Source organism: Stegodyphus dumicola, chromosome 10, assembly GCF_044657685.1.
Source record: "Stegodyphus dumicola isolate Sdum_Otavi_A_Nest chromosome 10, ASM4465768v1".
In the NCBI taxonomy this organism is placed as follows: domain Eukaryota; kingdom Metazoa; phylum Arthropoda; class Arachnida; order Araneae; family Eresidae; genus Stegodyphus; species Stegodyphus dumicola.
The window spans coordinates 97,622,412-97,649,854 of NC_140777.1; the positions used below are offsets into that span (position 1 = coordinate 97,622,412).

General features: G+C 29.9%; 1 protein-coding gene across 2 annotated transcripts in view; it reads left to right on the forward strand.

The window, feature by feature from the left end:
* Positions 1-24,114, forward strand: part of Rab3-GAP (Rab3 GTPase activating protein) — a 244,686-nt gene extending 220,572 nt beyond the window's left edge. For both annotated transcript variants that reach the window (XM_085825301.1, XM_085825302.1), the window contains 2 exons: positions 7,128-7,280; positions 19,540-24,114. In XM_085825301.1, the coding sequence (XP_085681427.1) occupies positions 7,128-7,280; positions 19,540-19,704 (318 nt within the window). In that variant the 3' untranslated portion in view covers positions 19,705-24,114. The remainder of the gene's footprint in view (positions 1-7,127; positions 7,281-19,539) is intronic.
* Positions 24,115-27,443: the final 3,329 nt, after the last annotated feature.

Consider the following 27,443-nt stretch of genomic DNA (forward strand, 5'->3'; position numbering starts at 1 on the left):
AACAAAGAGTTGCAGCATTAATAACATCATATTTACATTTTTCAAATGCCTCAGTAAGTTAATCATTCCAAGGAATGGGACGTCTTTCATTTTTCGTTGAATCCTTTAAGAGGTCGTGTAATGGAGCTTGGGTCTCAGCTGCCTTTGACAAGAAATGTTGATAGATGTTTATCATTCCTAAGAAATGTCTAAGTTGAACTATAGTATAGTAGGCTTCGGAAAGTTGGTGATAGATTTTTTTTTTTCCGTGTCAGGTGTTATACAGCTGAGGCAGTAATTAAGGCAACCTAAAAAGGAACCAGATGCTTTTCCGAGTGCGCATTTGTTAAGGTTTAAAGTCAAATCATATTTGTTTAAATGACTGAATACCTGGCATAGATGATGTGTCCTTCTTCGTTAGTCGATGCAAAAAGGATGTCATCAAAATACAAGTTGCAAAAATCCAATTCAAATATCTTCTTGAAACGTAAATATCCAAATTTACGTTTCAAGAAGATTGTGGGGGGGGTTTAATGTGATGGAAAATAGTTCAGTTTTAATGTGATGGAAAATTGTTTTGTTTCCTATCAAAAGTTTGCAAAGGATCTAGAGTAATCGGCAAGAATCTTGTCAAATTTTCAGTTACCAACCAAATTATGAATGTTAGTACTGAATGGATTGATGTTGGAAAGTCTACCATAAGAATGCAATTTTCATCGTCCATCAATTAAACAATTGTTTTTAACATCAATAAGTAAGTTAAATCTGTAAGAATGTCCAACAACTATGATGGATTGATTGACGCCTTCAAGGAAGAAAGGCTAAAGTAAATGAGAGATGGAATTTTAAACTGATGGTAAAAAAAAAATTGGTGCCATTGGCAACAAAGAAGACTAATGTGGTTGGATTGTTGGTGTTCCTACTGTAACTCTTGGGAATGATGGATACATCAGCGCTGTTTTCAATTAAAAAAGTCAATTTTGAAAATGGGTTGGCCAGAAGAATTCGATTAACCCTTTCAGGACAGGCGTCCCATATACGCATTCCCTAAGAATGTCTCTTACAGGCAGGCGTCCCATCCACGCATCAGTAAAGATCGCATTCAGAGGACGGGTGATGCGTATACGCATTTTAAGGTGGAACGTTTTTCTGAAGGCCACTAGATAGCATCCTGTGTCCATTACTTTTGAAATGAACACAGTTTTAGGTTCCTGACCTTGAGTTTGATATATTCTACTTGAGTTTGGTATTTATCAGAGGAAGAATACCCTAGTATGGTTAGTGAACCATTTACTAATGCAAATCAGAGTAATGATTCATTTTCTAAAGAGTTAAAAAGTGATACTTTTTCTAAGAGTTACAAAGTGATACTTCTCTGCGCTTCGAGATTTACCATGCTCGTTTTCATTTTAAATTTTGTTACTTCTTACTGTAAATAGTCTGTATTGTGTTCTTTTTAATAGTTTTAAACTTTATTGATGGATTTTATCAATTAAAACTTTGAAATAATTTGAATAGCGCTTCCGAAAATTTTTTTAGAAGATAAGCAATTTTTTAAGTATATTTTCATGTAAAATAAAGAAAAAAATGTTTTAACCCCTTAAGGCACACATTAATTTCTAATTTTCGGTCAAAAAATCACCTATTTTTTTTCTTGCATAATCATGCCAAGGTTAGCTTCAAATCGAAATCTCGGTGGTGCAACGTTTGGTTGATTTATACTAATTTGATACCAATTCCTTGCTATATCCAAAATCTCGTTGTCATTATCTTCCGATTCACTTCCATCACTCAAGAAATCATCACTCTCATCGCTGAAACTGTCTGATAAATTGGCACATTCAAAATTGTCATCGTCAGAGTCGCCCATTATTAGATAACTTTTTTTTAATTACAAAAACACTTAGTAATATAATTTGCAGTTAACTGCTTACTTTTATTATATTTACGTAATAAAAATGGATATATTACCTTTTCCACACCAAACGACTACTTTATAGCAAAGAATTCCTAGCAAACTTATAGCTAATCATCAAAATGCGCCACGTGGTTTACACAAGAAAAATGCTGAATAGTGGTGCCATCTATGTCAAATAAGTTTAATTATAATCTAGCCTATTTATTTTTACTGGAACGGATCTCAGACAAGCATTAGAAATAAAATAACGCGAGATACAAGGGCGCCCATGTGAGACACGGGCATGTGCAAATTTGCCGGAAACTTTCGCCCGTGTGAGACATGGGCAAATACGTTAAGGGGTTAAGGGCTAATTTTAACATATATAAGAGCTCAAGTAATAATCTAAAATGATACCCAAAATTACGATGCTAGAAGCAAAACTTTTGTTTTTCTGATTTTTGTTATAAAATTAAGCATAGCGATGCAAAACCTCCGTCCTGTACGGTGACTGCCTTCGATTCTCTTCCATCCCGCATGAGCATCTTAAACAAAGGTGCGCCGTCACGAAAAGGTTAATGTAGCAGTTGCAGCGTTGGCTGACGAGTGATCACCGATCTAGTTTTTCGACTGCCAGAAATTTCACAGAGAAACACATTTTTGTGCATTGGAACCAAAGTTCATATGGTATAAGTAAATGTTGCATACTTTTTACATTGTCGATAGAGTCTGTTGGACCTATTATTTTTTCTGTTGTCTTGCAAGAGATTGTCTTTAGTTTCTGGGAGCATTCACATCTGTTTTTGATAGCTAGAGTTTGTTTGCTTGCTTCATCAGCTCCACAACTTGCTGCTCAAAGAGAGAGGTAGTTGCTATGGCAACACTATTTATGTTAGGAAGCATTTCGAGATCTGTAATTCTGTCAGCCATAGCCGTGAGTTTTGGGATATCATAACATAAGACAGCAAGAATACTTTGTGTATTTTGCGAAAGGCGTGATATCTATAGAGATTTCAGCAGGGGTTCTAAAGCCATCTCCCCCATGAGGTTTCACATACAGGAAAGTAACTATGAAGGGTGTTGATCCTCAAGTTCTAGTCCTTGAAGCAAGGTGCGGATTTTCGACTCCTGACTCTCAGAGTGCAGTTCAATTAAACATGCTTTTGGGGTATTGTATTCGCAGTCAATGGGAGTTGTAAAATATCAAAAATGCTGTTGAGGATATCTGATTCAATTGTGGACAGCACATGGTTAACTTCTGTGGAATCAACAGTAAATCTGATGTCAAACTGGGGTTCTACTTGGGTGAACCATAAAGGGAGATTTACCTTCCAAAATGGGAAAGGTTTGACAGAAATACGGGAGACATTATGGTTGCCTACAAAGGGTTGTAGTTGTTCGTTCATGATTTAAAAAAAAATGTCAAATATGAGTAAATATACAATAATGAATTACTAATAAATTCATATAACTATACACTACGGCAAGTAAAATAAATACAGTAAATGCAAACATTTGAGAAATTAAGAATATAATATGAATAAGGTGTAGACATAATGTACAACAGGTGTAAAATAAATGTTTAAATTAAATTTAGATATATTCAACATTAAAAGGAAAAAAAATTGCAAGTATGCATTCTAGAGAAAAGCTTTAGGTTAGAGTAATAACTAAATTGGTGTGGCTTACCTCTGGATGATATGAGAAATGTAGGCTCAGTCAACAGTGGATTCAGCGTAATAATGATGAAAAACAATCGCTGGTTAGAAAGATTTGTCAAAAAAAAAAAAATGTCTGATATAGTCATGTCACAGATTTTATATACAGATCTACAATATATTCACTCTGAAGATAGCAAACACATTTTTTTCCATTGCATAGAGCGTGTTTTTCATATAATTCATAGGCAAATTTTGAAGAATACTCAAAGATTTGGCTCACAGTGTCAACTATATCATGAAAATAATGTTGGATTCAGAAGTTGGCCCTGTTTAAGAGATGATATTTGCACTTCACCATCATAGGCACAGAAATTGAAGATGTGATTAGATTTTCAGCGGGCATGTAGTCGAATGATTTGAGGTCACCATTTTATGGTGACATGTGAATGGTATAATGGCAATATGCTTGGTTGTATGTAATTTAATTAAGGTTAGGAAATGTATTCGTTTACACTCACATCACAAATAATAAAATAAACATCAGGTACAAGTCATTCGACCCAAGAATAATTACTTGTAGTAATCCACATTTGCAGTAAGCATACTAGTTTCAGGAAAGTCTTCCAATATCACATGATCGGAATGAGGGAAGTTCGTGGCTTGACTGATGGCTGTCAGCAAGAGAGTATGTCAAGCCAGTCCAGATTCTCTAACCCTATCGGATAAGGGAAAGAAGGCTGGTAGTGCCATCTTTTGAGTTGGCATTTATTTAAAGAGGTCTTAACAATGCTCAGCTGGTATTTGCTATATACTTGCTGTGGTCATGAGATCAGCATCTAAAGACATGTTCGCCAAATTTTGTGTTACTTCTGTCACTAGCTGCAGAATTTAATCCTGAGTTATATTAGTTTAGTTATTTATTATAATTCTGTTGATTTCCAGCCGATATTTAATATTTATCTGAGTCCCAAATAAATAAATTTCTATATATGCTTAAGGCTTATACGGAAATTTATTTATTTTTATGGCATATCTGAATAATAGATTAATTGTTCTTAATTCAAAATGTAATCTCTTGGACTGTTTGGTCTGTTTGCCATTTAAAAAATATATTTTTTGAATATGGAAAGAAATTTATTAAGTTTTTCTTATCGCATTTTGGAGCACAGTTGGCTGAAGTCTGTTGCCAAATCTAATTAATAGTAATATAAAAGATTACCATGCTGTTTGGTATTTAATATCTAATATTTAAAAAAACAAATTGTTTTACATATTTCTGCATTAAGTCATTTTTCAAGTTGTTATGAGTTGATAGTCACATGGTGATGAATAATAAAAAAATGATTACCAGGGGTTAATGTCAGGGATATAACTTATTAAGTGATTGTGTTTCTTCAACATGGAGTTAGTACTGAATTGGAATTAAGTGTCAGGACTTTCACATACTTTATCATTAAAACATGTTTACAGCGCATGCATGAAATATTAGACATATACTAAAGTGAGATAGTACTACTTTTGGAAAATTCTTTCTGCATGTTTGAAGGAAAAAAAAAAAAAATTCTAAAAAATATATTGCAGGTGGTCCACATATTAGATTATTCTGGATGTTGGATATCCAGATCTCAAATTTATACTGTATAATTTTAATGAGATCATGTGAAGAAAACTTAAATATAAGGCAATATATGAATGGTAATTATGAACAACAAATAACTTCTGAATTAATTAATCAAAGTGGTTTGGAACATTGACTTAAGTTTTGCCCTCTTTAAGAATTTATTTATGCCAAAATTAGTTTCATTTTTGTAACAAATTGGACTAATAGGTTTTTTTCATATAATCAAAAACAAAATACTGCTGCTTTCACCAGTGAATAAAACTCAGAAATTGAAAACATGAATAGCATTCATCCTGATTTGAATCTGAAATTTTCAGTTGTTATGAAAAGTGATGTCTCTTTCTAATTCTGAATTTAATCTCTAGTGTGATTACGTAGATACAGATTTAGCTGCAGAAGTTTAATTTTTTGTTTTAAAATTTTATTAAAACATTTGAGGAAAAATTCTATTATAGTCATGTAAAACAAGAAAAGGACTTATAAGGCCAAATTTGTTCCTGAAAATCTGTAGATATACTTTAAAATATAAATGCAATTGTGCCTCTGTATCCATGGGTACTGTGTTCCAAGGACACCATGGACAATACCAAGCACTTTGTATCAGATGACCTTTAAATAATACAGATAAATATGGTTAAGTTTAAATGATAAATTAGAAAAAACATTTCTAAGTAATAATAAAGTCTACTTTTCACTGCATTATTCATTTACTATGTTCTTCATACCTAAGAAATGGTAACGGAATGATTTGATTCTTTTAAAGCATTGCATAATCAACGAAATATACCATAAGAAAAATTTTTATAGAGACTTAACCGAGCTCTGTTCAGCTGTTGAACTTTATAAGTAATCCTCTGCAAAAATGATTTTCTATAGAATAAATATAATTTTATAGAAATTTATTAAAGCTATTACAGAACAGAATTTTATAAAAATATTGCTTTACAAAATCATACACAAGGGGTATTTATACATTTTTAGAATGATTTCAGAGGTGTTTAATCAATGTTTAAAATGTAAAGAGCATTTTTTTAAATATTTGATCTGATAGCCCTTTTTTCTGAATTATTAGTCTGCATCATGATTTCTATGATAGGCCATTTAATAAAATTTCAAAGGGTATTGGTTTCCATTCCTCTTCCACTGCTTTTCAGAGTCCATTCGAAACTTTTTTTTTAATTTATAAAAATTATTTTAAAATACAAATTTTAAAAATAAATCATAAAAAATGGGTGAATTTTATTTGGAATGAACCTGAATGTCAAAATGTGAAAGGAAGAATCAAATAAATTTGATAAAAATAGAGAGATTAATAAATATACACCAAACTCAATTAACATTTTAGGAACTAATTTTTTAAAAACTACTCGTGTGGTTTTTGCAAAACATGTAATTTGAGTCGTAGAATTGAAATATGGAAATTATTGTCCATTTTCTTAAAAGCTGGGATCTGATATTTTTAATAAAATTCTATCAGTTAGTTCTGTACACATTATATGTAATGCTATATGCAAGGTGGTAAGAAAGTGAGTATGGATTTTTATGGAATATCTGCACAAATTTCTTTAGAATCTCTATACATGACTTTGTAGAAGGTGCTTCTAAACTTGTATAGAATTCTATAAAAACTCTGGCTTAGTTAGTTTATAGAAAACTGGGCCATAATTTTAAAGGATTCTAAAGAAGTTTAGTATTCGATTCACCCCCCCCCAGAATTCTTTAAGATAATTTTGTAAACTTTTTGTCCAAATTACATGTATCTATTATATGTACAGTTAAAATTGTCAAAGGTAAACAATATTGAGCTTCTTTGCATTGCTGAAATTCTTAGTATTCTGATTTTACAACTACTTATCTTTATAATATTCTGTGATTAGGGGATTAATGTATATGAAGGCATGATTATATATACTTAAAATGTGCATTTTTCTTATTTTAAAATTATTTTAATGTATTTTTCTTAATGTAGGTAAAATCTGCAGTGACTAATAATGAATTATTAGCTTCTCAACTGCTATTATTAGCTGGGCAAAGAATACATAACATAGTTTTCAATTGTGCTGAACCAGCAACTAGGCTTGGTTGTCTCACTCCAGATGTGTCCACTTTTCTAAAGAAACTGGTAATTATTTTAATATCTGTTAATGGTTGCTATAATTCTGTAGTTTCACTGGATCTGTAAAGCTTACAGATTTGTATTACCTGACTTTATGCAAATTTGAATGGTTCACTGTTCACTTCTCCTCTATTTCTGTGCTCAGTTCAGTAATTTAGATACCATAAGAAGCATTGAAAAATATTATAATGAAATTTTCCAAAAACTTTTTAACTGTATCTAAAAGAAAATTTGTCCATTCTTTTTTACAAGTGAGACAAAAACGATGACAGAATCTGATCATGTCACTCATATAATAGAGCAGCAGTTTCCAACTTTTCTATTTCACATATACCTTAATAAGGTTTTTTTACAAAGACCCTTAACCTCCTCTTTCAGAACTATAACCCCTCCCTCACACCATTATAGTATTCTGGCAATATCCCTTACTGTTACTTACTATATTAATACTAATCTTTTTTTTTTTTTTTTTTTTCAAAATATATGTTTTCAGGCCTACAACATAACATATTTGTTCATACTTACATATGTGTGAATGTACGTAAAAGCATACAAAGAAACAAACGTGCATACATACAAGCAAAAAACATGCAAGCATACATACATACATAAAAACAAACATACATGCGAACAAATGTATAAGCATATATAAAATTATACACATATACAAACAAATGTACAAACATACATACATACAAATATATTGTAATTATTTCTAATATTATTTTTTTTAACTAAAAATGAATGAATTGGTAAATTTATTGTCTATTGACTAGGCCAAAGCAAAAAATCTAAGCATTCTGAAAAGCACATATTGCAATAAAATATTAAATCTATAATTATTTTAAAAGGAATTATTATATAATTTCATACATACTAAATTTAATAAAAAAATTAAGACTGGTTTGCAAAAGGTTCAATACACTGATGCTGTCATTAACATTATATATATGTACAAAAAAAAAAAAAAAAAAATTCTCGACAAATCATTAGCCTTGTCTTGATTCTTCAAAATTTAAACTGTTTGAGAAGACAATGTTGGTAATGTTTCGAATTTGTTCTCAAAATATGCTGTAAGCATCATTAAATTTTCATCGTATGTAATGATTTTTACGACTTTTAGGGATACAGTAACTTATTCTGTAACATATTTTAGTCACATTTTAGTCTTCTTCGCTAGGTGTTAATAGGTAAGATTTCACACAAGGACCTTCAGGCTGTTGCTGAGAAATGTATTACAATTTTTGTTTGCATTGGGGTAGTCAGTGTGTGAATGATGCATCACTAATGAAGATTTCATTCTTCCCCTTGATAAAACTTACTGAAGAAAGACAACTGATAACTGTAAAGAAAGAACATAACTCATTTGACGATTCAGTCAATGTAAAAGTATTATTTTCTGCTCATCATTTTAATTATTGACTGTGCATCATCAATTTGACAAAGCAGGAAAGTGAGTGTCTGCAAGGAATTGAGTAATATAAATGGTATGGGTGTAATTAATTACACTAATTACATTGCTTTCATACATGTTCTGATCATTGATGGTCACATAGAAATTCCTTGCAATTACTTTCCCTTTTATTCAATCAAAGAGCTGACCAGCAGCTGAGTGGTAAAGTTACTGACCACTGGTAGTTTGCTTTGAGATTCAAATAAGGGTAAACAAATCTTCGGCAATTGCTGCTGAGACTATAAATTTAATTATTAATTTTATTTTCCATTATCCCTTTGGAAATGAAGAGCAAATTAATTTCTTGTGATATGTTTTAATCAGTGCTTTGAGTTTTTTAATACAAATTCTATTACAATTTTAAACTTCTTATAAGTTTTTCCCCCAGAATTTTATCTCAATCTTCTAAAGAATTCATTTCTGCATGCTTCATTATGCAATAGTTTTGCTCTTAATTTCCTAGGGGATAATCAAAAATAAAAATCACATATATAATAAATAACAATAATAAAAAACAAGAAGCACAGTGGTAAATAGTGAAGAAAATGTTACAACCAAAATTGAAAAAGAAAAAAGTCATTTCATCTTTCACTGTATCTTCATCAGAACGTTGGTGCAACAAAAAAATATCAGCCTGTTTCTGATCTAAAAGTGGCACAAATTAGAAATAGAGTTTAATACTTAAAATAATTTCAGAAAATTAAAGTAATTTGTGTCTTTATTAGTCCAACCCCTATAAGCCAGAGTAAGTGGGGCAAAAATTGCAACCATAAATAAGCTTTAAAAAAACTTTTTAAAAAAATTTTCTGAGTAAATTGAATCTAAAAAATAAAACATGTAAACACAAGTAATCACAACGTGAAAATTTTTTAGCCAAAAACATAGAATAAAAAATGAAAAGATAAAAAGATGAGTTTGTTCTTAAATCTGTAATATTAGAGCAACAGTTGTTTTGAAATGATAAAAAACGAAAAAAATATTTGGTATGTCAAGTAGGATAAAATTTATGTTAAGCCTAACATGTGCTAGGTATTGAAATTAAGCTGATAACAAATTTTAAACTGATTGTTAATGATGTAAAAATAATTATAAAGACTTCTAATGTGATATTAAATGTGCTGCAGTAAAAAATAAATTATATATAAAAGAAAAAAAGGTGTATGCCTTTTGTGCATCTTCATAGCAATTAATTTTTATGAAATAAGTATGTGCAGAAGCGGAGACCAAGGCAATTGCCATAACAGAAGTGAGATAGAGTATGAGCTGTCCAAGATGAAAGTTTGGTTAAAAACTGCTTTTTTACTTCATTTTAATTGGTGGCTGAAGTATTATGTAATGCCTGCATCCCTAGCATTATGCAAGAATCGTATGACAGCAATTAATTTTGAAATGATGCAGCTTAGAGAGGTTTATTATAAACAGTTACTAATTTTAGGACAGAAAGGGGGAATAACAAAATTAAAATGGAGAGTAAAGAGGCAACTGCAATTTAAAATAAGAATTTTGATTTATATATTTTTTATTATTTATCCCACCCCCTTTTCAAAGAGCATGACTTAGCAACAGAAAAAGAATTAACCCTTTCATAAGGGGTGCCTTAGTCACCAAACCTCTCTCTTGGGATGGCGCACTTATAGGATGCACTGTCTTTTGGGGCCTGGTAATTTGTATTGCTACGCCTAGCTTTGGAAAAGATATTTGCATAAATTAAAGTTGTGGTCCAGTGGTTCCAATTTTTGACATATTATGAGAAGAACACGTAAGAAATTGTCAGAATTTAATTTGAAAATGTTATCATTATACCCGTATTTTCTTTTCCATTTGATGTATAAAAATGTTTTGCTAAATGAGTACACAAAATATTCTCCTCAACATTAACCAACCTCTAAGAAGACTAAATAAAATACCTAAAACAATAGACTGTATCTCCATATTGCCAAAAATGAAAGCAAAATTGTTCAGAAGTATCACGAACATCCTGCTATGTTTATATCAACTTACTCAGGTAATAGGCAGCTGTGTTTATTTTCATTTCTCAAGCCACAATTTCTACTTTGATTCCGAAACAAAATACCAAAAATAAAAGATACTGCAATGGAATGAAGGCTAACATTAATCAGTCTCCACAAATTCTCTTTATAACAGACATAGGGCTGCATCTAGTGGCAAAAAAAAAAGATACTAATGAAACATTCTATCTAAAAATTCGTATGTGGTGCACCTACCCTAACACACTATGTAAATGGTGATTAATATATGACACACCAATCTTCAAACTGTTAAAGCAGTAAAAAATAAGGAAAAATATAGTATGAAATATATAAATTCGAGCTAATATATTAAATTAACAGTAAATAAAAAATAATCTTATGCAGAACTAAAAATAAATTAAAAAAATAATCACTATAAAATACAAGCAAAATTAATTATTACAGTTAAATACAATTTTGATATTAGAATTAATTCTTTTTTTTATGAAATGATTCTTTTTTTATGACATTAATTCTTTTATTATGAAATATAATTGAAATAAAATTCCTTTATAGAAATTGCATTATAATACTCATCTATAATTTTAAAAAAGTAGCACAATTTAGAATTTTAAACAAAACTTTCAAAAATTCGTTTTTAAATATCTTAGTATTTTTTACTTATTTACACCAATAAAAAGCATAAAAATAGCAAGAGAAAACTGCTTGTTTGAAATTTTTTATTAGTTCAGATTTAAAATATTATTTTCTATAAGAAGTAGTTACAAATTTCCTTACAGCATAGGAAAAGCTAAAAAAATATCCAGCCCTGAAAGCACGCAATAGCTTTATAATTATTTGGAATGCTAATATGCTAAATTTTTAAAAATCAATCTCAGTTTCAAAAATAAAAATATGGAGAAACTCTAATTTGTGAAATGAGGTGCTACAACCAGCTTTTTCTTGACAATTATACACGCTGCAATAGGCAAACACTGTTAAATTTCTGCAAGTCGTCCCTACTCCTCCGGATGTGATCAAGGTGACAGCCGGGAATGCGTCAGACAGGGAAGAAAACCCATTTGGGTTAGTCTATTTCTTATAAAGTCCATGATATGATCGTATGTTGAAAACGCAATAAATTTGCACACTACAAATTTATATAATGATAATGCCGTGTCTCATTTCCACTACATTTTGAAGCATAGGCAAAAACATGTGTCTTTAAACAACTTTCTTACTAAAAAGGATGTGTCATAAATAATAAGCTGTGTTATTATAAATTTGATTGATTATATTTTTTGGAATGGAACATATTATCCTATTGTACACTGCTCAAAAAAAAAAAAATGGGACAGTCCTATATCTCCCGATCTACTGGGCCGATTGACAAAATTCAAATTGCGTTCTTCATGTCTCGAAAGCGCGACTTAGGATATATATTAGATTTATATATAGCACTATTCTAACATAGGTATTTTGACACAAAATCGGACTTTTTCTGAAATAACATGCCAATTTTTTTACATATTTCGATTCTACGACTCAAATTACGCCTAAATAGGAAATTTTGTAAAATTTGGAGCGAAATTTACGGAGAAATTCACAAATTTATGTTGGCACTTTTTTGTCAGTTTGCGCCAAGAATACTTTACTTGGCGAACTTCTTAATATATGGCAACCTAATTTCCTTTCCCATTAGAGGAAAAAAAGTCACCATCGTTCCTTTTTTCCAAATAATATTCTTTATATTATATTTTTAATTATAACTTATTATTTTAAGTAATTTTTTCTTTTTCGAATTTCATTTTAATTGTTTAAGTTGCACGTTTTTTTTTTTTTTCTTTTTTTTTTTTTTTTTTTTTTTTTTTTTTCGAATAACTGTTTTAAAAATTTCTATTTACCTATTCGAACTGCGTAAATAAAGGTACAGCGTTTATTTTTTTTCAAATAGTTTTCTTTATATATATTTTTCGTCATAGTTATTATTTTAGGTCATTTTTAAATTTTTATACTTTTATTTTAATTGTTTGTGTTGCATTGCCTCTTCAGATAATTGTTTTAAAATTTTCTATTTATTCCTTCGAACTGAGCATTTTAAATATATTTATTAATATCAATTTTCCAGAATTTGATTTTATTTATTTGAACTGCGTTTCTTTCGGAAGAATACTTTGTAACCCAGACTACGATGCGTTTGAAAACTGCATACTATATTAAAAGAGAAAATACAGTAAAGTACAGTTTTACACGCCTTTCAATGTTCCGTTCAGAAAAAATATATATAAATAAGATATATATAACTGATATTTTAACTTAGGATGACTTGCATACACTTCTTTAAACAGTTTTATCATTGTTCCCATTGCTTTACACAATTTTATCCTACATTTGGTTTCTTAAAATGTTATTCATATTTTAGTCAAATATTTTATTTTTGAAATCGCAAGAATCAAATATCTTAAGATTGAAAAGTTTTAAATTTAAAAAAATACGAATACTAAATTTTACGAAAAAATTTATTTTTCTTTTCTTTTTCTTTAAGCATTCTGAAAGTATATTGAAAAGTATCCAACTTTTCGAAACATTTTGGTATTTCTGACAATCATTTTAAATAAAGTTATCGCCTTCCATTTCATAAAGGCCCACAAACGGCCGAGCGATAAAGTTGCTGAACACTGGTAGTTCACTCCGGGGTTCGAACCCCGGTAAACGGGCTGGTTGCATGGGCGTTTTCGTGGATTTTCTCATGTGTACCGCGTATGACAGCTGGTTTCCCTTAGAAAGTTCTTCACGAAGTATTTCGTCAGAGCTTTTATCAGTCTTTAGAGGCAAAACATTTTTGAAGGTATGAAATGAAAGGAAAGACTGGTTTCATCAAAAGGTTTTGGTTTATTTTATTATGACAAAGCACACTACGGCTATCTGCCTAAGGGGAGGGATGCCTTCCTGGAGGACTTTCTAAGGGAAACTGGCTCGCATACATGTTACACATAGGGAAAACCACGAAAACGCCCATGCAGCCAGCCCGTTCGCGGGATTCGAACCTCGGACCGAACTACCAGTGTTCGGCGACTTTACCGCTCGGCCGCTGTTTCATCAGGAAGGGAAAAAAACATCTTTATGTGACATCCACATACATCACTGGATAAACTCCTGAATCTTCAAATAATTCGACTGAGAAAATCATGGGATTCACCATTTATGATACGATATGATGTTCTATAACGTAATTTACACAACCATATAGTCTAAAACCAGTCACTCTTCACTTTAATCTGCAATGATATCGTTTTGTCTTTTCTGTTAACACAAGCTCAATTGATGGTATTTGCTGCTGTACACGTCCAAGTGTTTTCTCTTTGAACACCTAAATTCTTTGAAGTATCCTGAAAGTATATTCGAAAGCGTCCAACTTTTTGAACATCTTGGTATGTCTGACAGCCAAATTTCCCTGCAAATTTTTGCTTACTTTTCTCCCTAATTTTCTTCTTTCCTTCTACAGTTATTTTCAGTGCTCACACAAGAAAATTAAGATTTTTCGACTGCTAGACTTCCATACATTTTGCATTCTTGTCAATTTTTTAAAATATCAATTATATGAATTGCGTTTTAGCTAAAGACAGCTTTTCATTTTCTAGTCATTTTAGCTATAAATAAAGTTTAAAGCTAAGTCCAAAGGATAAATATTTTAATTAAAAGATTTTTGCTAAATGACAAAGAAATAAAACAGTCCAGCAGGGTTTATTCTGTACCACAGAGTGCCCCGATTCTTATATCGGCTGAAACAATCTAAATCATACTAAAGATCATGTTTTTTTTTTTTATACAGTCTATAACACGAGAGAAAAATTAGCTTCTTGAAACATTCTTTCTAAGAGAATTAATATAAAAGATTATATTTATATATATATTTTTAAAGCTGGGACTTGAACCAAACTGTCAAACTTTTAAAGTTTAATTTACATGGTGGTTATAATTAAAGTTTCAATTTGAAATGGTCATAAAAGGAAAACTACCGGACCAAATGTTATCAAACTTGGGAATCGTGTAAAGGAGGTTATGGGAATTTATTTTCCGCGAAAAAAAAAAGAGTTCAAAAACTCACCACCAGGGGAAAATGGCGCTGTATACAATATTGTTAAATGAAATAAGACACGAAAACATCTGTTTAAAATGCGTTTAATATTTTCCGAAACGTGTTACAAAGCATGTTCAATGTAGCGTCCAGCATTTTCCGAAAGCAAGTTAAATCATGTTACTGCATTCTCAACAGCAGCTCTTAGCATATCAGGTTTGGTTTTGGTTTGGTTTATTAGATTACGGCAAAGCACTCGAGGGCTATCTGCCTTAAGGGAGGGATGCCTTCGTGGAGGACTTTTTAGGGAAACTGGCTCGTATACACGTTACACATAGCATATCAGGAGGAATGTTATCAGTGTATCACATTTTTCATTTCTGCCAAATTGTTTAGATTATCACCATAAACAGTGCTTTTGAGATAACCTCATAGACAAAAGTCACAGAGGTTGAGGTCTGGTGATAAGAGGGGAAGTGTTGGCCTATAAGACATTCATTCGTGAAATGTTGCCTAAGTAACTATGCGACACTCTTGAGGTGGTGCCCAGCCCTGCATAAAAATCGTAGTATCTAAAATGCCACGTTACTGCAGTTCATGTATCACGAAACATTTTAATATTGGCTCTAAGTGCAATCGCAGTAGTCCAGCTGTCGACTGCTCTTCAGAAAAAAATGGTTCAGTTATAAAACTAGCTGTCATTCAACAGTAAACGGTGTGAAGTGACTGTTATGCAATCGAATGCAGTAAGAGAATGCAATGGAACTAGATAGATAACATGAGAGATTTCTTTGGCCTAAATCGATTAAAAGCGCTTTGAATCAGTATCTTCATGTTTTAGTGCCGAATTCAGGCTTAAAAAATTACAAATTAGTGATCTGTAAGAAAACGATTTCCAGATTGTACGCACTTGTGAGAGTGATTTGCGATCTCACATTTTCTAATCGCTAATTCGTGGTTTTCATGGACGAAATTCTCACTTACAGGGATGGCGCACTCGACATTTATCGAATTTAACGTCTTTAAATGGTAATTTGCCTACTTCAAAGATTCTTAAGGCTATACAACATATTAAACCCGTTTAACAAAAGGTTAAGTTAGATTCCGACCCATATTTTGTTTAACAATATTGCATACAGCGCCATTCCCCCCCCTGGTGGTGAGGTTTCGAACTTCCTTTTTTTCGCGGAAAATAAATTCCCATGACCTCCTTTACACGATTTCCAAGTTTGATAACATTTGATCCAGTAGTTTTCCTTTTATGACCGTTTCAATATGGAACTTTAATTATAACCACTCTGTATATTATTAAATTTTAATTTGAAGCTATGCTTCAAATTATTTTCGCTTTTATGGAAAAATAAAAAATCGAAGCAAATATACAAATATACGTATAATGGATCAAAACTGAAAACATTTCCCCTCCCTCCGAAAATAAAATATTGAAATTTCGAGCTTGAATTTATTGGGTTATCGAAATATTTAATTTCCGACAAGTCCTAGTTCCGACAACAATTCCGTCAAAATTCCGAATTACTTAAGCTAAAGTAAGAGATTTAGTATATATTCACTGTATGTTAATAAAGTAATCAGAGTAAAATAGATTATAGAATTTACGCTGATGTAGCTTTTTGTCTGACTGCACAACATGTAATGGAAGAGAAGGTTTGTAGAGATCTGTTTTTGACATGCCTCTAAAAGTAGATGTCATATTAATTTTGTCTTTTCAATGTCAAAAAACTTTCCTTTGAGAGGCAACTTTAGTTTTTGGGGGAAAAAAAAATCACAAAAAGACAAATTTGAAGAACATGCAGGACGATTGAGTACACATACTTATTTTCGGAACACAAGCGGTTCTCCGACTGGTTATTGAATAATGAAAAGATGCATTGTCATGCAATACAAAACATTTGGAATACGTTTTCTGGCTGAATAACGTAATATTAAAATTCATCTGCTTAATTCACATCCATTTACAAGTTAACTACTCGGGCAATTTCAGAATCGTTTTGATCCTGAGCTTGTAAGACAAACCTAATATCACTGGATTTAAACACTTCTTTAATCTTCCGAGAACGTTCCTTCTTTAGCTCATATTCCAAGAATATTAAGTGAATACAATTATTGCCAAAGAAATTGAATATTCATTTGCACTACGACTTGGTAGTTTACTAACGAGTTAACAAAACTTAAATTCTGCTTTTTGTGTCTAAGAATACAAAAATATTTTAAATATTTACAAATAAAATATTAAATTGGAGATTTAATTGGAGCCTCATCAGTTGCCTAGCATTTGAAAAAAAAAAAAAAAAAAAAAGATTGTTAAATACTAATTGTTTGCTGCTCAGTCTAACCCAGGCTGCATGGTTGGTTTTCGTAGTTTTTTAGGTTCTCTTTACAAAGATTCTCTATGAAAGCATCTTAATCAAATAGCTCCCATGTTCTTTCTATGTTCAAATAACCAACTAACGTAGTTTAAGCGCGATTTCCAAGTGAAGTTACTAGTAAAATCCGAATACTCATTAAAAATCATGTAGCTAGCCAATCGGGAGTAACGTGAAAGATACGGCGCCAATAATTGAAATGTTGTTACGGTACGCTGTTTCTTAACTTAGATGGTCATTCCTTAATTAAATAGCCCACCAACGGCCGAGCGGTAAAGACGCTGAACACTGGTAGTTCAGTACGAGGTTCGAATCCCGCAAACAGGCTGACCGCATGGGCGGTTTCGTGGTTTTCCCCATGTGTAACGTGTATACGAGCCAGTTTCCCTTAGAAAGTCCTCCACGAAGGCATCCCTCCCTTTAGGCAGATAGCCCTCGTGTGCTTTGCCATAATTAAATAATCCAATCCAATCCTTAATTAAATATAATTGATTTGTAAATTCTACTAGAACTGACGGTAAGAATTGAAATGGAAATAAGTAACATCGTCTGCAATCTTGATTAATATAAAATTAAAAATATTTGCATAGAAAAATGTTTGCATTCAGACAGAAAGTTTTTTGAAATATTTGCAATTACTTTATAAGGATTTATTAATAACCGTAATAATTACTTATTATATTACTGATGATTAGGATTCAGTTCTTGACAATTACATTCTAAATTAGAATTTTAAGGATATAATGAAAATACGCTACGCACAAAAATACATTTTAGGAAAAAAAATGAGTTGATTTTTTATATTTTAAAACTTCTTAAATTCATTTAGTAAACATCGTACCTCGTTGTTTATTGAATCCAGAATGTTGGTGTCGTTTATATAATTATTCTTACTTGTCCACAGAATCTGCTGACTTATCCAGCCATTAAATTAGCTGCAGATCATTTCTACATAACCATTGAACTTCCATTAATTCAGTCTCTAGAGGATTGTATGTTTATATCATAATTTGACTTGATTGAAAAAATGATTATTCTAAATATTATGTTTCTATAAAAATATATTGTGCTTTAAAAATATGGATAATAGTATCAGCCGCTCTTTCAGCCACTTCAAAAGCAACAGTTTGTTTAGAAATAAATTATGCAGTTAATGTCATAAAATTCAAATAAATATCAAACGAAAATTCTCAGTTTTAGACAATTCGATTTAAACGAAGTAAAGTAGCAGACGATAAAACGCCGAAGGTAAAAATTTACTCTTACAAAAACTTACTCTTAAATTTTTTTAAAAAAGAAAAGATATGAGAGAAATTTAAAAAAAATAGTTAAAAATTTGAATAATATCATCTATAATTTAAAAAATAGCCTTTCATATAGTATTAATAAATATTTATTACGCATCATTGAGGGAAAAAATGTCATATAATTAATTCTCCGTAAAATTTTACTTGAAGTTTAAGGTTAAAAATAGCTGTGGCAATTCAGTGTAACAAAAATCCATAGACCACATTTGGCGTTATTATCGCTCAAAAAAAAGGTGCCAAATTTCAAAACGCGAAATTATGTAAATTCGTGTATATCTTAGAAAATTTTGAATAAAAAAGTCTAATTTTTTGCAGATATGCTTAAAAATACACCTACTTTAAGATGATGGTAAATTTTTATAGGTTATAATTTAAATTTTTTTTCGAAAAATCTATAGAAATTATTTAAAAATAGAAATTTAAAAAATAAAACGCAAAAAATGAGTAAATTTTATTTGGAATGAACCAAAATTTCGAAATGCGAGAGAAAAAATCAAAAAAGTTTAATAAAAAAAGAGATATTAATAAATATTTGCCAAATTCAATTAACATTGAGGAGCTAAAATTTTGAGAGCTAATATTTTAAAAACTATTCGTACAATTTTTACAAAACTTGGTATTTTGGCATAATTTGAGTCATAGAATCGAAATATGTAAAAAAAAATGGTATGTTATTTCAGAAAAAGTCCGATTTTGTGTCAAAATACCTATGTTAGAATAGTGCTATATATAAATCTAATATATATCCTAAGTCGCGCTTTCGAGACATGAAAAACGCAGTTTGAATTTTGTCAATCGGCCCAGTAGAACGGGAGATATAGCACTGTCCCATTTTTTTTTTTTTTTTTTTTTTTTTTTTTTTTTTTTGAGCAGTGTACATAGATTTCTATGAAAAAAAAAATATTTCACTTAATGAAGGGTTTGCATTGCAGGTAAGATTCGAAAACAAATTATAGTTGTTAAATGAAGTTCCACTGTATTTTCTAACTCTGTTGTCTTCTCTACTGTGTATTATTTGAAATGCATCATGTACATCTGCAGTTTTACTCACCATAATATTTCCTATATTTTAGGAAGACGTAACTCTGAGGTGTAATAATGTTTCGCCTCGTTTGACAGCAACTCTTATCAACCAGATTTTGGTTTATCTCCCAGAGGGAAACAAAGAACAGAAATTAGCTATGTCACTGAAAGATGCTTTAGAGGACTTAATTAAAATAACTGAAGTCACTTCTTGATAGCTATAGAAATTTTGCTCTTCAAAATCAAAATAATAATTTGATATGATAACAAAAAAAAAAAAAAGAGTTTATTTATATCCAGTGTTGTCCTTGATATGTAGGCCAATATTTTCTCTGCATTCCTTAATTTCATGTTTTAGTTTAAATTCAAAGTTTTCTACATAGCATTTGGATAAAATTTTCAGGGGTACTTGCATATTAATGCAGTCACCTTAGTACAATTTGTCAGTTTTTTGCAGATAAAAAGGTCAAAGTTACATATTGGGTGCAAGTCGATGGTTTTCGACACTTTTTTTTAAAAAACTTCTCTTAAGTATCAATATTTATCCTGAGTTGTGGAGTATTGTTGTCATATGAAAAGGAAATATAATTTAGCAATTTCAAATAGAGATTTTAATTATCAAATAAGAATTACATGGTGCATTTAAAAAATAAAGCACTTGCGTTCTTCATCAAATCTTTCTATAATTTTTGGGGGTATTTTTCTCCCAGTCATTCCTTTTAAATATTATGTTGCAAAATTCTGTATTATAGCAGAAATTTTACCACAGCTTCTTTCATTGTAGGCAAATATTACAAGCACATATTTTAAAATTAAGGTCAAGGCCGAAAATATCATAGTTTGTTTAAAAAGGCCTTTGGAATACAACAAAAAGAACACGTAGAAAAAAATCAGTGTTGCTTGATTGAAGGATTGTTATGAGCATGTTTGTCTAAAGAATGATTATGCTCATGGTTGCCAGAGTTTAGCACATTCTGAAAATCTGGGGACTTCTACTAAGATGGTTGCAATAACACTTAAATACCTTTTTAGATTAGATCTTTGTATTAGTTCAAGTATGTTAATATATGTCATTTCAAATTCCTTTTGGAATTGGGGTTTATTTTCTAAAATTACAAGTGCCAGGGGTCAAGCCATCAGAAAGGTGAAAAAGAATGAATATATAAAATAGTAAAGAAATAAAACCATATATATATATTTACTTATTGCTTTATATATATATAATATATATATATTTACTTATTGCTTTATATATATATATATATATATATAAAGCAATAAGTAAATTGATTAATTAAGTTTAATTAATGACAAATAGTTAATAATAAAATATCCAAAATCATCTTGTTTTGGGGACTCTAGCTGGAATTTCAGTTGTACTCAAAGACTGAGAAATAAAATCATTGTTTGTACTAAGAATGATTCAGCGCTGCTGACATAATTTAGGATATATTATTTCAATTGTGTTATCATAATCTAAGACAATAAATAGTCTCAAACTGGCATCCTGCATGTGGCCCACGAAGCAATTTTACATGGCAAATGAATATAATTCCAGTAAATTAATTAGCGTTGTTATGATATTGATTATTATTGCAAGAAATTGAGGAAACATTTAATATTGTAAGGATTTTAAATCCTATTTTACATTATTTTCATTACTAATAAAAACAAACATGAGTAATGCCCCAGAAAATCTTTAAATGTGGGAAATTCTCCTTCATTACTCATATAATCATACAGTGATAAAGACAAAGCCCTAATCTATTCTTTCTATCTTGTTTTCTTTCAGTAGCAGTCATGCACATAAGCTCAGTCCGTATCTCTTAAGTCTCTAAAAATATAAGCACCATGTTTTTAAAAATATATGATTAAAATATATTCATGGGCTGCATAAAATTGCTTCAGGGGATGCATGTGGCCAGAGACCACTGCTTTAGCTTACAAAAGCATTAAATACTCACATCCTAAATTAAGAATATTTTTTAAAGTATATTTTATTTGTATCATGTAAACTTTGAAAGAGTTTGTATGGATAACTATTGTTCAATGATATTTTGCATTTTTCCTGCATTGTTGCTTATTTTTTATTCTGTATTTTAATAACTGCAGAATTTCTGTTGAAGTAGCAAATTTTTTAGTATTTTTCTCAAACTGCAAACTGTGTAATCATTAAGACCTTTTGAAATTGTAAATAATTTTTAAAAAATTACTTTAACTCTTTATCTGCTCAATTTTTGTAATCCAAATAACTTAAAAAACATTTTTATTACATATTTCAAATCTACACTTATTTGAGAGTTAAAATATGTAGCCAAATTTTGTAACCAAAATTTTTTTATATGGATTTCATACATAAGAACAGGCTTTGATAAAAGTCAGTTTTAAGAGTAATCGTATGAAGAGAAATATTCTGAAAATAAATCTTAATTAAATTATAATTTACTTTATAAAATAAAAATGTAAAGTATGTATGCTAATGAAAATATTTAATGTTTACAAAAATTACAAGTAAATTTAGGAAATTTCAAAATATTGTTTCAGGCAAAGTTCTACTTCACATCCTTTGCATCTTTGTGAATTTTTTTGCAATTTGCAGTTTTTTGGGAACAACGAACAGCATACTGTCTGTGAGGTTCATTTTTATGGAATTAGGAGGTATATGACTTTCAAAATGATAAGCTGACAATCTTGAAGTGTTGACAGTAGAACTAGGTCATTTAGATGTATCACATGTAATATTTATGCCAAAAAAAGAAAAAATTAAGCACCATTAATACCATGTGTTGACCAAATCATGACTGAAAATCTAAGTATTGTGAATATGCATTATCAGTGATTAAATGGGGGGGAATGAGATGCAATTTTGAAATAAAGGGAAAAAAGTGCATACTCACCCACAAAAATTGTAGGTGGGTAAATTTTGATATTTTCATATTGCCCATGGGAGTCATGGTATAATCATTCGGAAGGATTTTTTATATGTACCAATCATAACCATTTCTATATTCCTATTCATGTTACTTGTATAATTATTTACAAAGATATAAAATATATAAGATTATATAATAGATTATTTTGAGGTATATGATGAAATATATTAATAAGAAATATGAGTTTTCATAATTTTACTATAGAATATTTTATTGCACACTCATTTTATTTATAAATTTTACATATAAAAAAATGTGTAGCAGTCATTTGTTACTGAATGCAATTTAACACATTCATGTTTGATTTTCACAAAGGGCCTAATTGTATTTACAAATTATATCAATTATACAAAGGAAGCTTATCATGTTAAACCAGAGAGTGTTTTAGAATGTAAGATAAACATGTCAATTGAAACTTAAAATGAATATTTTTAAAATTTAAACTTGTTTTGGCAAATGTTTACCTGTTTTCATGCTGTGTTAAAGAGAATGGAGCTAAAAAAAATTATTGTTGTTTAATTTACAATCCTAATATGCATTAGAAAATATCATTAGAACATACTTTTAATCTGTGTTTAGTAAATTTAATAACTGCAGAATTTCTGAAGAAATAACAAATTTGTAACATTTGCTTGATATTAATTTTTTCTAATTGTGCCTTTCATGACCTTATAATCAACTCTAAAAGATAGCTACTTTTATTTACTGATGATCTGACAGCTGTCCGCCCTTTAAAAAGAATTTTCTCAAAATGGTGGAATATTTGAAATCTCATTTTGCAGGGGTGATTTGTTGATTGAAGTCTATATCAAGTATAAAACTGAGTGTTCTCTGTTATCAATTAGAAACTTATTTATGAGCATTGGAAACATTAGGGTAGCACAGACTAAATAGAGAAGCAGACACCCATTCTTCACGTTTGATTAAAGAAAAGCTGTTAGAAGACTTGATGATGTTTGTTATTCATGTTAATTATGTAAAAATAATCATGTCATTGCTTTAATTAATATTCTCAGTTAGTTTTATCAGTGCTGATCAGATAGTCTGTTTTATTATATGAACCTTCTGAAAAATATCTATATATATATATATCTATATATATATATATAACATTTATATTTCATTTTATTTTCATCTACAAATAAGCTTTAAATTAATGCTGGTTAATAATTCTCACTAAATTTTAAACAAAGTTGTTATCATTATATAGTATTTTATTGTTTTTATGAATAATCAGTTGATAGCCATCAGTCGCTGTACAAACTTTTTTTTTTTTTTTTTTTTTTTTTTCAAATGCCCCAATATAAAAGAAATTTTTCATTAAAAGTTTTAATTAAAAAAATGAATGTTTTAATAATGTAGCATATGGCTGTGATAATCATATAGATATTAAAAATCTACATGCCAAAAATAATGTCATCGCCTATTTATGTTAACAATAAATAGTATGTTAGATCTCTAGAAATTACCAAAAAAATGTTTTCTGTAAATGTAAGGTTATGTTTGGTGACTATATACTTGTACAGTAATATAAATTTATTTGTATTTGGTTCTATATACAGTTTAAGAATATTTTTCTGTATTCTAGGTATTTTAATTAATGTTATATTGATTTAGGAGTTATTTTTTCCACTTTTAATAAATTATCTGATTTTTTCCTGTAATAATAAAAAAATGGCGATCAGAGCTATTTGTGTTTGCATGTATGTGTATTATATTTTCTGTTACATTTTTCTGTGTAGAAGTGATTAAATTTTTATATAATCATTGAAGTCTACAAATTTTTAATAATATTTGAAGTAATTAATATGAAGTGATTGTTTTTTTTTTTTTTTTTTTTCCCTTTTTCAAATGTTAATCATTTAATTTTTTTTTTTTTTTTTTTTTTTTTTTTTTTTTTTTTTTTTTAATCCTTTGGTGCAGTTTATTTGGATTCATAAAATTTCGAGTTCTTGTTACTAAAATTTACAATGTAGTAAGATTTATGTTATTTTTGTTTTCATAGTTTTTCATAATTATGCAATACATTTAAATGTTAATTATTTTATTTTTTATAAATTAATATTTTGTATAATTGTTGCAATTTGGTGTTATAGGAATTTAAAGCCCTTTAGTATTAACAAAAAATGTAATGAAAGTTACAAATAATAATTTAATTTTATTGCACACTTATGTCATCTTTAAAACTTGGAGGTAATACTGGTTTTATATAATAATCTATAATCTCAGAGATACTACCAGTTCTAGTGCATGTGCACTAATTTATGATATGCATTACTATAATTGCATGCATAACAATAAATACAGTAAGATCCCACTCAACATTTCTATAAGTTCCAGCACTAAACAAAACAGTGTTAAATGAGATCATCTTAACATTTAAATAATGGGGATGAGTGAATAAGTTTTGTAACTATTACTTTTTTATTGCATTAATTATAGGCTTATATATTGCTAATGTCAATCTTTATTCACAAAAAACATTTATGAAAATTTTTAAAAAATCCTTTTAATTTCTATCAAAATTTAAATGATTTTGTATAAACTGATTTATAATTTCTGTTGTAATGGCTAAACTTTTTTTAAATAGAAAATCCATTGAAATCTCCTTTTGTTTCTCATCTTCAGAAACACTAATTTAATCATCTTCTTGAACTTTTTGTTTTACTAATTCTTTGAGATTGTTGTTGGAAATACTTTCACCAGTTGTAATTTGCAGTAACTGTACAATATATTGTACATTTCCATTACCTAGCCATGTTTCATTAGCTATCTTGACAATTTCATTTACATCCACAATGGATTCTTTTGTGTCAGCATCCTTGTTTAGGCTGCAACTATACATTCTTCCATATTCCTTTCACTCATATTCCTTTCCCTCATATTCCTTTCATATATCACTCTTTCAAACTAACCTCCTCCTAGGAAAGACTGATATTGTCAACAACATCCATGATATCGTAGTTCTTCCAAAAAATCTCTGATGGATTTATTCTGCCCATTGGTTTTGTCAATCAGTTGTTGGCATGTCCGGACAAACTAATCCAGCAATACCAATGCCTTATGCAATTTAAGGGAATCCCTATATTACCATATAATACTGAAGCAGCATTAAATGGGTCTTACTGTATTATTTGAATCAGATGAAGGTATTAGTTTCGTAGTGATGTATGTATTGACCAGCATTTGTATACTTGTTTGATAAATTTTATGATTAATCTTTGTATGCAGCATTTGCTATATTTTACTTTTCATTTTTGATGCAGACATTATTTTCAATTATCTGATTGATAAATATGGTTTTTAGTCATATAAATATGTCAGATTTGTAGATATGAGAATGGCTGTTCTGTGGATTCTTATTATTTGTTTTATGTAACACCAGTGCATGATAAATTCCAGTGCTCTAGTGAGAAACTCCAGTTTTCTAAATCAAACAATTAAAAAAATGGAAGGTATCGAATGAAAGTTAAAGGTTCCAACGTAAGTTAATGGAATTTTGTGATATTTTAATATACAGCATAATAATTATTATGTTACAGTATTTTTTGAGATTTTGCACTTTTTGTGTGGCTTTTAACACTGTATCTTATAAAAGCAGAATCCTAATTACATTAGGGCTCACCAGCGGCTGAGTGGTAAAATCACTGTACATTGGTAGTTCTGACCTGTGTTCGATTCCAAGTGAACTGGTTGGTTCCATGGGCACTTTCACATTTTCTTCCTGTGTGTAAAATGCATTTGAAACAGTTTCCCTTAGAAAGTCCTCCACAAAGGCATCCCTTCCCTTAGGCAGATGCCCTTGCCATAATCAACCAAATGTAGTTTCATTATTTGACATAAGTCAAATTGATTGTTGATAACTAGGATAACCATCCTTTTTTGGAAAGGTCAGTCATTTAATCAGCTTTAATACCATCTTTTTTTTTTTTAAATGATATCAGTAAAAAATGCCAAATGTCTTTTATGTAGAAATTAAAAATCCCTAAAGTTGTCACTTGTTAAACAGACTGACTAATTATTATAATAATTCTTCAGACTGCTTCTAATTGATGATAATTTTTTAAAAATTGTATTGATTATCAAAATATATTTATTGTTCTTGTACGATATTTTATGTCGATATTCGACTTCAGAAATAAGCTTAAATCTCGATCTGATAAGGCATTTTTTTGTTCTCAAGTTCATTGACATTGAATAAAATTAGATAATGCAGAATTCCAAAAATTCTTGAAGACAAAATTATTCTTTTCTAAATAATTCATTTCTAACATACCAAAAATTTGTGCACTTTTTGAAGATTTGAAGCTAAAAGAAATAAGAAGCTAGATTTGAAAACTAATGATATTTTTGAAGTAATATTAATTTGAAAAAAAAAAAAAAAAAATTCAAGATCCAAAACACCAAATAGCAAATGACATATAATTTTAAAAAGTGCTGATTATAAATGTGGGAATATTTGTAAAATAATTCCGTATGTGTGATCAGTTCCTGCAACTGTAAAAGAATTTTTAGTGCCAGTTAAATGGAGAAATGAACCAAATAGGTGTTTGGTTGAATTTATAAAAAAATGATTGGTTGTATATTTAAATTTGGAAGATACACTGGTTATCGTATCCCTTCCATACAAGCAACAGCCATTCCCAAGCAAAAGCCTTCTGAGCACGTTTTACTTATCAAGGGGAAAGATTCAGAGCGCACGCCAGATAGTGTGAAAGCGCAAGTTCTAAACAACATCAAACCTCATAAGCTTGGCATCAACATACAGCAAGTGAGGGCCACGAGATCTAAAGAACTCTTGATTAGGTGCAAAGAAGCCACACACCTGCACAAACTTAAAAAAGTAATTGAAGAGTCTAGCGTGCTGACAGAGCACTTAGAACTAAGGATTCCCCGTCCGTTTAGGAGCTCTCTTATAGTATTTAGGGTACCCTGTGACATAACAGCAGACGAAATAAAAGCAGCATTTGAAGATCTTTTGCCAGAAACGCGGTCGCCAGTTATCTTTCCAAAAGGCCCGA